At 42.4% G+C, this 13,508-nt stretch overlaps 1 protein-coding gene across 2 annotated transcripts; it reads left to right on the top strand.

Moving 5' to 3' along the window:
- Nucleotides 1-521: 521 nt before the first annotated feature.
- On the top strand, nucleotides 522-11,740 carry LOC114565251 (zinc finger protein 316). 2 transcript variants are annotated; one of them, XM_028593176.1, is made up of 5 exons: nucleotides 522-1,016; nucleotides 1,399-1,454; nucleotides 2,909-3,002; nucleotides 4,114-4,457; nucleotides 11,053-11,740. In XM_028593176.1, exons 1-5 carry the CDS (start codon nucleotides 698-700, stop codon nucleotides 11,647-11,649), a joined length of 1,410 nt encoding a protein of 469 aa, XP_028448977.1. In that variant the 5' UTR covers nucleotides 522-697; the 3' UTR covers nucleotides 11,650-11,740. The 2 variants fall into 2 exon arrangements, with proteins under 2 accessions (XP_028448977.1, XP_028448978.1); XM_028593177.1 differs by having other exon boundaries at nucleotides 4,117-4,457.
- The last annotated feature ends 1,768 nt before the right edge of the window (nucleotides 11,741-13,508 follow it).

A 13,508-nucleotide genomic window follows, 5' to 3' on the forward strand; every position in this document is an offset into this window, starting at 1 on the left:
TTAGAAGAGGATTTAGATTTGTCCTACTTCAAATAATCTGATTGGCTTTGGGGGATTTTATAAATTTTTTGAAGTTGGGCGCTTTTTTACGACTTTTTGAATTTTGTTTGACGATTTTGTGACTTAACTTTTATGTTGCTTTTTCCAACATTTGTCACTATTTCTAAGTTTTTGTTGTCACTTTTTAACCCTTTTATGATGTTTTTCCGACATTTTTGAAAGGTTTTGATTCTCGTTATGGTCATTTTGTGTCACTTTTTGTCAGATGAAAACAGATTTTAGCCAGATAAAAGATATTAAAGCTTCATAATAACAACAACAACAACAATAGAAAGCTTGTTCTTACTTTGAGAAAGTTTCTCATTAAACTTAAAAGTTGACTTAAATTAAATTAGACTAATCACATTGGCGGCAATGGACCTCCATACACATGTCAAACGGGAATATCTTTTAGAATGGAGAATGATAGGCTACTACTAGGCTACTCTGCACATGCGCATTCTGGGTCTTCTCTGGGAGTTTTTTTTCTACCCCTGCATCACTTCCTGGTTTGTCTCGGGTCTGTTTACATCAGGTGGGAATCTACATTCAGGCAAACGCTGCGGGCGCGTGCGTTTCTGTCGCTCACTCACGAGCCCCCTGTAATCTCGACTGTTCTGTTTTCTACACACGCACGCGGGGGAGGGTTATTAAAAACATGTCTCCGGCCGCTGGCATCCACGCGCAGCTCGCCTCCATCATGGAGGTGCTGGCCAACACGGCGGTGGCGGAGATCTGCGAGCTCGTGGACAGCGGCTACTCGGTGCTGCAGCTCGAGATCTCGCGGAGCCGCAAAGAGAACGAGTTCCTGCGGAGAAAGCTGCGGCTCATGGAGCTCCGGGCCGCGCGTTCGAGCGCCCTGCGCGCCGCCGCCGCAGCCAACTGCTCCGCGCTGCTGCTAGCTAACGGCCGCGCTCGAGCTCCGCTGCCTGCTCATCACCTGGGAAACGAGCCAAGGCGGAGAGGGACGCCCGGAGGTAATCACCACACACCCACAGACAGACACACACACACACACACACACACACACACACACACACACACACACCACACACCCACAGACAGACACATACAAACACACACACACACTCACTCACTCAGACACAGACAAAACACACACTCGGACACAAAGACACACACTCGGACACAAAGACACACACAGACAGACACAGAGACACACACGCACACAGAGACACAGACACAGCCCGACACACACACTCTCACACACACACACACACACACACACACACACTCAGACAGAGACAGACAGACACACACACACCTGCATCCCCTGCTAAAACACATCCTTAAGTGTGTCCATTTCTGTTACGGTCTCTGACTAAAATGTATCTTCTGCAGGAGGAGACCCTGAACCTCCATCCTCAGACCCTGGACTAGATCTCACCCAGGGGCCGGTGAGTAGGGGACTAGATCCCACCCAGGGGACAGTGAATAGGGGACTAGATCTCACCCAGGGGCCGGGGAGTAGGGGACTAGATCCCACCCAGGGGACAGTGAATAGGGGACTAGATCCCACCCAGGGGCCGGGGAGTAGGGGACTAGATCCCACCCAGGGGCCGGGGAGTAGGGGACTAGATCTTACCCAGGGGACAGTGAATAGGGGACTAGATCTCACCCAGGGGCCGGGGAGTAGGGGACTAGATCCCACCCAGGGGACACTGAATAGGGGACTAGATCACACCCAGGGGCCGGGGAGTAGGGGACTAGATCCCACCCAGGGGCCGGGGAGTAGGGGACTAGATATCACCCAGGGGACAGTGAATAGGGGACTAGATCTCACCCAGGGGCCGGGGAGTATGGGACTAGATCCCACCCAGGGGACAGTGAATAGGGGACTAGATCCCACCCAGGGGACGGGGAGTAGGGGACTAGATCCTGATAACTGTACCCGTCTCTCTGCTCTATAACTATACCCAACTCCTCTCTGCTCTATAACTGTACCCGTCTCTCTGCTCTATAACTGTACCCGTCTCCTCTCTGCTCTATAACTGTACCCGTCTCCTCTCTGCTCTATAACTGTACCCGTCTCCTCTCTGCTCTATAACTGTACCCGTCTCCTCTCTGCTCTATAACCGTACCCGTCTCCTCTCTGCTCTATAACTGTACCCGTCTCCTCTCTGCTCTATAACCGTACCCGTCTCTCTGCTCTATAACTGTACCCGTCTCCTCTCTGCTCTATAACTGTACCCGTCTCTCTGCTCTATAACTGTACCCGTCTCTCTGCTCTATAACTGTACCCGTCTCTCTGCTCTATAACTGTACCTGTCTCTCTGCTCTATAACTGTACCCGTCTCTCTGCTCTATAACTGTACCCGTCTCTCTGCTCTATAACCGTACCCGTCTCTCTGCTCTATAACTGTACCCGTCTCTCTGCTCTATAACTGTACCCGTCTCTCTGCTCTATAACCGTACCCGTCTCTCTGCTCTATAACTGTACCCGTCTCCTCTCTGCTCTATAACTGTACCCGTCTCCTCTCTGCTCTATAACCGTACCCGTCTCTCTGCTCTATAACCGTACCCGTCTCCTCTCTGCTCTATAACTGTACCCGTCTCTCTGCTCTATAACTGTACCCGTCTCTCTGCTCTATAACTGTACCCGTCTCTCTGCTCTATAACTGTACCCGTCTCCTCTCTGCTCTATAACTGTACCCGTCTCTCTGCTCTATAACTGTACCCTCTCTGCTCTATAACTGTACCCGTCTCTCTGCTCTATAACTGTACCCGTCTCTCTGCTCTATAACTGTACCCGTCTCCTCTCTGCTCTATAACTGTACCCGTCTCTCTGCTCTATAACTGTACCCGTCTCTCTGCTCTATAACTGTACCCGTCTCTCTGCTCTAACCCTCAGCGTGCCGTGGCTGCAGGGGAGTCGGCCACGCTGACCGTCTCCGTGATCAAAGTGGAGGACGAGCCCGAGTCCTGGTCCCAGTCCCAGCAGGACAGTAAGGACACTTTGAGTAGTACCGTATTTTCCAGACTATAACTCTGCAAACCCTTGGTGTTCTCTCAATGAGCTTCATGAGGTAGTCACCTGAAATGGTTTTACCTTCACAGGTGTGCTTTGTCAGGGTTAATTAGTGGAATTATTTCCCTTATTAATAAAAAAGCAAAGCGTGGCTACTTTGAAGAATCACCTGGCGATGGAGGAGCAGGATGAGGTGACTAGAGTCTCTCAATATCTGATGATCTTTTAAACTGACCTTTGTTCAGCTGAAATGAAGACAGATTCAGGAATTGCACAGACAGACAGACAGACAGACAGACAGACAGACAGACAGACAGACGTGAGTTTGATGGGATCATTTTTGGCTCACAACTATTTTCAAAATGTAGGAAAAAAAATGTATCCCAACATTTTGGTTGTCTTTTTCAAAACTTTTATTTTAAGTTTCTGTCAATATTATTCTGCGCTTTTGACATTTTTTTTTGTCACTTTTCCCATTTTTTGGTCACTTTTCCCATGTTTTTGTCTAGTCCCCTATTCACCGGCCCCTGGGTGGGATCTAGTCTACTAGGCTACTTAAAGACTTTCAAAATATAACATTTCAAATGCGCTCATCTATATCCTCCTGGTGTTTTTGTCACTTTTTCTGATGTTTTTGTCACTTTTTTCCAAGTTTTTTAATGTTCTATTATACATTTTTCTTTACATGCTATAAAATTGAATAAAACACCCAAATTCAGTGAAAGTAGTGAACTGATAATTTGTTTAACTTGTTTAGAGCATTGTATGGAACCGTTCACGTTACTTTGTTTTAAAATTTAGTTGAAAGAAACTAAAATTTCTGATATAGAAACTGTTTTAACATGGGTCAGATTTGACCCCCACGAGGACACCAGGAGGGATAAAGATGAGCGCATTTGAAATATGTTATATTTTGAAAGTCTTTAAGTAGCCTATACTGTAAAAGTTGGAGGCAGTGATCTGATCCTTTCAAAATAAAAGCATTATCTTTTGTACCATTGCTGGTTTTGAATCTACAAGTCTATATACATTTGTAGAAATATTATTTAAAAAAAAAGTGTGATATTCTGCTTTTTCTTTCTCTCCAGAAGACTTTTGTTGCGTTGTTGACGGACAGACTGCCGAGACAGAAGCCCCGCCCCCGCAGACTAAACAGGAAGTAGCACAGGAAGTAGCTGAGGAAGACAGAGGTGCTCCGTCTCAGCCGTGGGTGAGCGTGGGGGATGTCCAGGAAACCCTGAGCTCCAGCCGAGGGTCAGAAACAAGCGCTTACGACTGTCTGATGTACGAGCCGCAGCTCCAGCACGGCTCCCTCGCTACCCAGAATCCTTTGCGGGAGGATCCCGGCTGCTCGTACGCGCTAAACACTGGCGCGAGCATTTCCGCTGTGACCGATTTAGGCGCCGGCAGCTTCCCTTTCCCCGTCAGTGAGGTGAGTCTGTCTGCAGCTCCAGATTCATCTTCACACTGGTTACTAGGGAGGAAGTTTAGACAGCTGGTTCTCAAGCTTTTTTTCAATAAAGTTCCCCCTTTCAACAGTGTTTTCTAAGCCGTGTACGCCCTAACCAGCGCTAATAAAGTGCTAAATCCTTGATTATGCGGAACGTTTTCTTAAAAAAATGCGATGGAATATGCGGGATCACGCAAGCTCGGAAATCGGCAATTCACGCGCCGAAAGTGCGGCGTATTTGAAATAATATGATTTATTATGAATAATAAATATGCAGACTTTGGCTGATTATGCGTTGAATTATGAGATTGCATAATCGCGTTTTTCTGGAGGGACTGTATAAAGAGGAAGAATACAGCGATGTCAGCGATAGATTTACTAAACAACAGCCTTGGACCTGGAAAACATTTAGATGCTGATGAGAAAAAAAAAAAAAAAAAAAAAAAGACAAAAACTTGGAAAAATATGGTGGAAGGAAGGCAAGAATAGGTCAAAATAGTATCAAAAACAGTGACAGGAGAAGAAAAAAAAGCGAAAAAACTTAAAAAGTCGAAGGACAGTAGAAGGAAGGAGCTAGAGGTCCAAAGAAGGCAACACAAATGTCATTATTGGTAGGAAAAAAAATTTAATTCTACATAAAGAGGAAACAATGTTTTGGACAACAGCCTTGTTACTTGATTGATTGATTTATTTTGGATTTGACAAACAACATAATCCAAAAGATAGCATGTTAAAGTGTAAACACTTATTTCCAACATGGTCCTTGGTGTTAAAACATGCAACACATAACAAAGACCTATTTCAAGTCAAAAACAACATATAATACAAATCATCCAAGGTTTAAAAGCATTCTAAAATCAGAGAATCATAAATCAAATAAAATAATCAATCTACTCTAACTAAAAAATATTGGCTACTCCGTTCCATAAAAATACCTTTACTTTATATCTAAAAGCCCCCCTGGTATTTACAATTTTGAGGGAAAGTGACAGATTATTCCACAATGTTATACCTGTATAAAAAAAAAAGAACTTCTAGCTGCATTGTTGACTCTGGGCACTTTACAAGAATGGACACTGGCCCGAGTATTGTGATTATGCTGTGTATGAACCATTGTTGTATGGGAATGTAAATATTTGGGAGCAGAGCCATTTATAACATTAAACATATGATTCAACTTTAACTGCTCCACTCTAACATGAACTGGCAGCAACCCTACCCTTTTAAAAGCATCTCTACCAATATGAGTCCGTGGTGGTGCATTTAACAGGTAGCGAATAACATTATTTTGCATCACTTGCAGTCAATTTTTAAGTTTAACTGATAATCCACAGTACCAAGCAGAACATGCATAATCAAAATGACATTGAATCAATGATATGACCAGTAATTTCTTAATATAATAATCTAGATGCCTTGTCCTGCGATACAGGAATTTCAGTTTACCGGCACATTTGGATAATATTTTATCAGCAATAGATTTACAGGTTAACGACTGTTCTAATGTTAACCCCAGGTATGTAACACTTTTCTGAGACACTATTTCAGTGCCATTACATGTAACCTTAAGTGCATTTGTTCTAGACAACTTTCTTTTTGTTCCAAATAAAATGGACTCAGTTTTTCCCAAATGTATTGAAAGCCTGTTGTCTGTAAGCCACTTACTAACACTATTTAATTCATTACCTAGAGTCTTCTCAATCTCGCGGATATCATCCCCAGAAACCAGTAATGCAGAGTCATCAGCATACAAAAGCAGCTTACATTTCACCGCAGCTGGCATGTCATTAATATAAACTAAAAATAAAAGAGGGCCAAGGATTGAACCTTGGGGCACCCCACAAGTAATATCCTGAGGATCTGATATGGTCCCCTCAACATCACAAACTTGACTCTGTCCAGTGAGGTAAGAGGCGAACCATTTCACACCAGTATTTCTGAAGCCTATACATTGTAGCTTTGATAGGAGTATTGCATGGTTTACAGTATCAAAAGCTTTTTGCAAGTCAAGAAGAATCATGCCCACATACTTTTCTTCATCAAAGTTTTGTCGAATATACCGTATTTTTCGGACTATAAGTCGCTCCGGAGTATAAGTCGCATCAGTCAAAAAATGCATCATGAAGAGAAAAAAAACATATATAAGTCGCACCGGACTATAAGTCGCATTTATTTAGATTATAAATACAAGAGTTATTCAATTCAGAACAATACGCACGGTGGGTGTCCGGTATGTTATAACACATTAACAGTTATTGAACTACACAATAGCACACAGAACAATACGCTGAATACGGTGGGTGTCCGGTATGTTACCGTAACACATTAACAGTTATTGAACTATACAATAGCACACAGAACAACTAGCTAGCAGGGCGTGGAGCATGGATGTATTAAAAGGCGTGGAGACGTTCTGCACCGTGAGCGAGCCCCTCCCGACTCGTTCCTCCAGCTCTGGCCGTCTCGCTTTCAGCCCACGATTAGCCGATTAGCTTTCTTTTTTTTGAATGAAGTTTTCTTCATTGCAGTAAGAGTCACCTTTTCGCCAGTCTCCCTCATAAGTTTCTCCCTCATTTCAAACTCTTTCTGCTGCTCGATTACAGTTTTCGGGGCTGCATATTTTACTACCTGCAGTTTGTCTCTTTTCTTTCTCAGTTGTCTTTAGGAGGAGCGTTCTGGTTGTCACAAGCCTAGAGCGCCCTCTCGCGGCTGTAGACGGTAATGTTTTCAGTATGAATTAACATGTAAAAACATGTTAAATTATATATATTTTGATATATATGTCGCACCTGACTATAAGTCGCAGGACCAGCCAAAGTAGGAAAAAAAAGTGCGACTTATAGTCCGGAAAATACGGTAATCAAATGAATAAGACAGGTTTCAGTAGAGTATGCTGCTCTAAAACCAGACTGAAGTTCATACAATAGATTTTGTCTGACAAGGTACTCTTCCACCTGCTCATACACAAGACGCTCAAACACCTTCGATATGGCGGTCAGAATTGATACAGGCCTATAATTACCAACATCTGATCTGTTATTTTTCTTAAAAAGGGGAACTACCCTGGCCCTTTTCATATCGCTTGGAAAGATACCCTGACTTAACGATAAATTTATTATATGGGTAAGTTCCCTAGAGATTACATTGGCACTATCACTCAAAAATCTGGATGAAAAAAAAAAAATTCTCACCCTCTCCTCTGAGACAGGGCCAATCTCAACAGCATCAGGAATAACATGTTTGTTCTTATAAAAGGAGTTTACAAACGATGGGCCATATCTACCTGACACACTTGGCAACTTATCAACCAGACTGGCAGCAAAAAAAAAAAAAAAAAAAAAGGTATTAAAAACGCAAGCAACCTGCTTTTTTTTCAGAAATCATCTTATCCTCAATGACTAATCCAATATTACCAGACTTAGATTTTGATTTTCCCTTAGTGCCCATATCAGTGAGAACCTTCCATAACTTTTTGGGCTGATGTGAGTTGTCAGTAATAGCATCAGCATAAAATTCAGATTTTGTTTTCTGTACCTTGTAACTAGCCTGATTACGAAAATATATATATTTATCATAATCACAAGACAAAGTTGACCTCTTAAACTTTCTGAACCATTTATCACGTTGTCTAATGAGATCCAGAATGTCAGAAGTCATCCAAATTGCACTTCTGTTCTTCGGTGCAACCTTATCAAGATCAGCTACAAAGTGCTGTTTAAATAAATTCCAAGCCCCATCAGTATCATTGCTTCCTAAAACACCTGACCAATCCCTCCTGGAAAGCCTTTCTTTAAATTCCTCAGCTGTGTAATGTTTAGTGCATCTGTACCTAATTGAACTATGCTTAGGATTCCCAGTCCTCAATAGTGATTTAGAAACTTTGCGTGTGCAAAAAGTGACGTTATGATAACTCAAAGCAATATCGAGGACGCCTGATTGAGAAATATTTTCACGTTCTGACACTAATATTAGGTCCAATAGGGATTGACTATTAACAGACACTCTAGTAGGTTCAGTAATTAACTGTTGTAGGCCAGACACCTTACAAAAAGTTGAGAGATTCTTTCAAACTACTATTACGAGCCTGTAGTACGTTTGTGTTAAAATCACCCATAATAATACATTCGTTCTCCATACATATGGTACTCTTACAACAAACCATTTCAAAGAGCTCATAAAAATCGGTTTGCTTAGGGGGTCTATAACATACACAAATGAAAATGGGCTTAGTTTTAGGAAGTAGCAGTTCAATCCATGCAGTCTCCAAACCCTCCACCTGGAGATCGGCACGCGGGTTATATGTCAAATCATTCCTTATACTGTAAATAGGCACACTCCTCCTCCGTTTCTGCTCCGATCGGGACGGTAGATGGAGTAACCCGTGAGCTCAACTTCAACATCCTGTATTGATCCATCAAGCCAGGTTTCCGACACCGCAATCACAGCAGCCTTAGAGGTCCTTGCAAGTTGACGGAGCTCCTCAAGCTTAGGCAGCAAACTCCTTGCATTAATATGAATAAAATGAAGCCCTTTCCGACTGAAAACAGCCTCACAGTCATTCCTTACATCAACCAAACTGTCACCAGAACAATGCATTGTCTCAAACTCCTCCAGGCAATCAGTGACGTTTGCGTTACACATTTCATTCATACAACATCTGTTGCAAACTAGCGGAATGACAGAATTAGACCTTACGGCCAGTTCGTAGAATTTAGATGCAATATTTCCACACTTTATGTGAACAACGGCATCACAAAAGTCACAAGCGACTGCTTTAGTGTTTATCCTCACCACTTTCCCGCAGTTAGGACAGTCACTGCTACGTCTCGCCTTTGGCCGGTGTTTCATTTGCAAGTTGTTTGGACCCAGACACTGATGAATATCTCCGGCGAGCAGCAGACAGATGGAGAATATTGTGCCAAAAGCATCAGCCTGTTGCCTTCCACGAGCTCTTTTGTTCCCGACGGTGAACTGGGTCTGCGTGGCGATTAAAGCAGCACTGCCATATCCAAGAAGTTTGTCATCTGCATTCACAGAAGATCCGCAATCTTTATCAAAGATCTCACGTACATATGCATTATTTCCATTATACTCGCAACACTGTTCAAATCTAAAACCCTAAAACATTCAAAAACACAAACTAAAAATTGCTGCCAGAGCTCCACAAGCACCTGACGCCATCTTTCTGTGCTCTTCTACGTTTGTCACTTTTTTTAAGTTTTTGTCACTTTTTGTCACTATTTTTGACCTGTTTTGCTTTCCTTCCTTTTTTCTACAGTCTTCTTTTTTTTTCCTCCAAGTTTGTATAAGTTAGTTGCTTTTTACAAAAAACAATGCCGCCTTTTTCAAGGTTTGTTTTCCTTCTTTCTACTAAGTGTCGCTTTTTACCAAGTTTTTGTTGCCGTTTTTGATACTATTGTCCAGTGGCGATTTTAGACCCTTTTTAGGGGCCCTCAAGCCCCCTTAAATTTCATCTCAGCCCCCTTTTTTTTTAAATTTTTTTTTTATCAATTTTAGTGCTTCAAGAAACAGGTTTAATATCCTGTGTCGCTGTCGCCGATGCTATGCACCTGTAACACAGTCAAGGAAAGTTTTATTTTTTATTTATACCTCATTATCATTTCATTTGATTCTGGTAGTCCATTAAGGGACTCTTAATTTTTTTCGTATGTTCCATATTTTGCATTTATATTCTGTTATAATAATAAATACATATCCGTGTCACATTCTCATTAGGGGTTGAGCCCCCCCTAAAGGTCTGATCCTAGAATCGCCCCTGCTATTCTTGCCTTACTTCCTTCTTTCTAATGACTTTTTCCAAGTTTTTTTTTTTTTAATTCTTTTATATTTAAATATATAAAAATACAAATTTATAACTACATTTATATTGTGCTTTTCTAGTCTTAACCACCTCTCAAAGTGCACAGCTCTGTCAATTAAATCAACAAATGGATTAGTCGATAAAATCCTATAAGTGTTACTTTCTTTCCATTCTTCCTTCCTACCCTATTTTTAACATCCTTGCCTCCTTTATTTCATCCTTCTTTCCTTCCCTTGTCTTTTTGTTCCCTACTTCTTCCCCAAATACTTCCCTCCTTGTTTCCTTCTCTCCTTACATACTAATCGTTAGTTGCAGGTCTCGTCTGAAGGGGAAATCAGATTTTAAAAAGCTGCTCTGGTGTATAAGGACAGCCCTACTAAACAGTAATTTTAATTGGGATTAGACATTTTATGTTCTAACTGTAACAGGCCTGAAAGGGGCTTTATGAATGAAACTTTATTGATTCTTGATTTTGTGATTAAACTTTATTTTCTCATTCAGAACACGAGAGAAAATAAGAGTTTACTTGTAAAACGTAATGAGCTAAATAATTGTTTCTCGATTATTCTTTGATGATCATTGGGTGCCCGAAATTATTATCACTTTTACATTTTGATTAATTGCACAGCCCTAGGAACAACTGGACTTCCAGGAGGGAACCTTACTATTGTAGAATACACACAGGTTTAAAAAGTCGCCTCAAGAAGTTGCTTTATGAATAAAACTTTATTGATTGTTGATTTTGTGATTGAGCAGCAGGCTGCAGGTCTCCATAACAGCCAGCAGAGGGCGCCACCTCCACCGCCGCCTGCAGACGAGCCTCAGCAGCAGCTTCCCGCGAGGAAAGACGCAGCCGCGAGACTCTCCGCTTTCACCAGAAGGGACAAATGGCGAGCTCGGGACGGCCCCGGCCACAGCGGGGGGGACGACGCCGGCGGCAGCAGCGGGAAGTCGTTCGTCTGCAACTTCTGCGGGAAAAGTCTGGCGTGCCTGAAGAACCTGAAGACCCACATGAGGGTCCACACGGGCGAGAAGCCGTTCGTCTGCGCGCTGTGCGGCAAGCGCTTCTCCGACTCCAGCAACCTGAAGCGCCACCAGAGTGTGCACACGGGGGAGAAGCGCTACGGCTGCGTGCACTGCGGCAAACGCTTCGCCCAGTCGGGCTCGCTGAAGGTGCACATGAGCGTGCACACGGACTGCAAACAGTTCAGGTGTTCCTTCTGCGGGAAAACCTTCATCTCGGGCAGCCACCTGCGGCGCCACGTCACCGCGCATGCCGGCGAGAAACGGTTCGCTCCGACGATCCAGTTACCGACAGATCTCACAGGAGCCAAATACAGCGCTCAGCATTAAGTTTACTACTTTAGAATGGGTGTATGCTAAAGTTGACTAAAAGGAGGAATAAAAAAAAAAAAAGAAAATTGATCTTAAAGTGCCCATATTATGAAAAAAAAAAAAAAAATCACTTTCTGGTGATTTGGGGTGTTATGTTGGGTCTCTGGTGCTTCCACACGCATACACACTTTGAAAACAATCCATCCATGGTGTTCTGAGTGAGATCTGGTTTCTGAATGTGTCCTGCCTTCAGTCTCCTGGTGAGCTGGTCAAAATCGGCTCGGACTGTGACATCACAGTCCGAAATGAGCTGGCTAACCACAACAGTTAGCTCGTAGCGTTCGCGTAAGCATTCTAATGCTAACGCTAGCATGCTACGTCGTTCTCAATAGCAAAGCACTGCTACAACACACACAAGTTCACCATAATCTATAAAAGAACTACTTCCATGTGGGCCCTCATTCAGAAGTCTCCCAGCTAATCCTGCCTTGTAACTGACCCAAGTTGGAGAAACAGCCTCTTTTACTGTCTCTAGAGTTAGCTAGCTGACATGATCTACTGAGCATGTGCGAGTGCAATCAAAGATAGTACAGAAGAAGAAGATGAAAAGAGGTCTCACTCTGTAGCTAAAACAGAAACCAGGTGAAAAGAGGAGCTGCAGCAATGTGCAGTACAACAAAAATATGGTGTGTTTTGAAAATTAAACCATGTAGACCTATTCTGGTACAACCTTAAAATACAGTTATGAACCTGAAAATGAGCAGAATATGGGCGCTTTAAAAGGTGCCCTGCCACATAGGGCTGTGCAATTAATCAAAATTTAACCGTGATCATGATTTTGGGCTCCCAATGATCACAAAAACAGAATAATCGAGAAAAACAATTATTTAGCTCATTACGTTTTGCAAGTAAACTCTTATATTTTGTTTTCTGAATGAAAAAATAAAGTTTAAATAGGAAAAGTATTGAGGCAAATTTCACAGTTGTATGTGTTTTTTTTTTTTTTTTTACTGTGGATTTATTTAACTTTTTCCACTGTTTTTTTAAGTTCAATAATTACATCTTTCCAGAAGTCGACGAGTAATCGTGTTAAATTATCGTGATTTCAATATCGACTGAAATAATCTTGATTATATTTTTTTCCATAATCGAGCAGCCCTACTGCCACACGTATTTCACATAGACTGTATATATAAGAATGGACCACCAGACCCCGTGTCTCTGGTCTGAGACCAGTGAAGGATACCAGAAGTCTCTTTCCCGGTGCTGGCTGAGTGTTACTGAGCAGCCTCCAACTGAGCTTGAAGACGTAGATGTGACGTGAGCAACGTGTCTGAAAGTGTGAAGTCTTCTGGTAGCTGTGAGAGAGAAATCTCAATCATTCCCAATCTTACAGAGACGGCGAGCGTAGGTATATGTAAGGAGATAACATAGACACAGGCTAATTACTGATCACTAACATGCTAATTAACATTAGTAATTACTGATCACTAACATGCTAGTTAACATTAGTAATTAAACCTAAACAGATAATGGAAGTCCAAACTGCCTGTGAGCTTCTCCTGTACTATACGGTAATTCCTCTACTGTGTGACAGTAAGTCTCGTGGTTATGACCCAATCGTTAGCCTATTTTTATAAAAGCGTTCTGCTACAGAGCCATAACGTGAGCTACAAGGTAATGGAGCCTTTTATACATTGTCGTGTTTCTTTAGAAATAAACAACGGAGAAATAGAGTCTTTAAACGCTTCAGATGTAAAGTTATTCGCTGTCAAAGTGACGTCAAAATGAATGGGAGTCAATGGGATGCTAACGGGAGGTGATGGCCAGGTAGCATCAAAATGGCGCCATAGGAGGTTCGAGTTCTGAAGCGAAGC

The sequence above is a fragment of the Perca flavescens genome, chromosome 12 (assembly GCF_004354835.1).
Source record: "Perca flavescens isolate YP-PL-M2 chromosome 12, PFLA_1.0, whole genome shotgun sequence".
Classification (NCBI taxonomy): domain Eukaryota; kingdom Metazoa; phylum Chordata; class Actinopteri; order Perciformes; family Percidae; genus Perca; species Perca flavescens.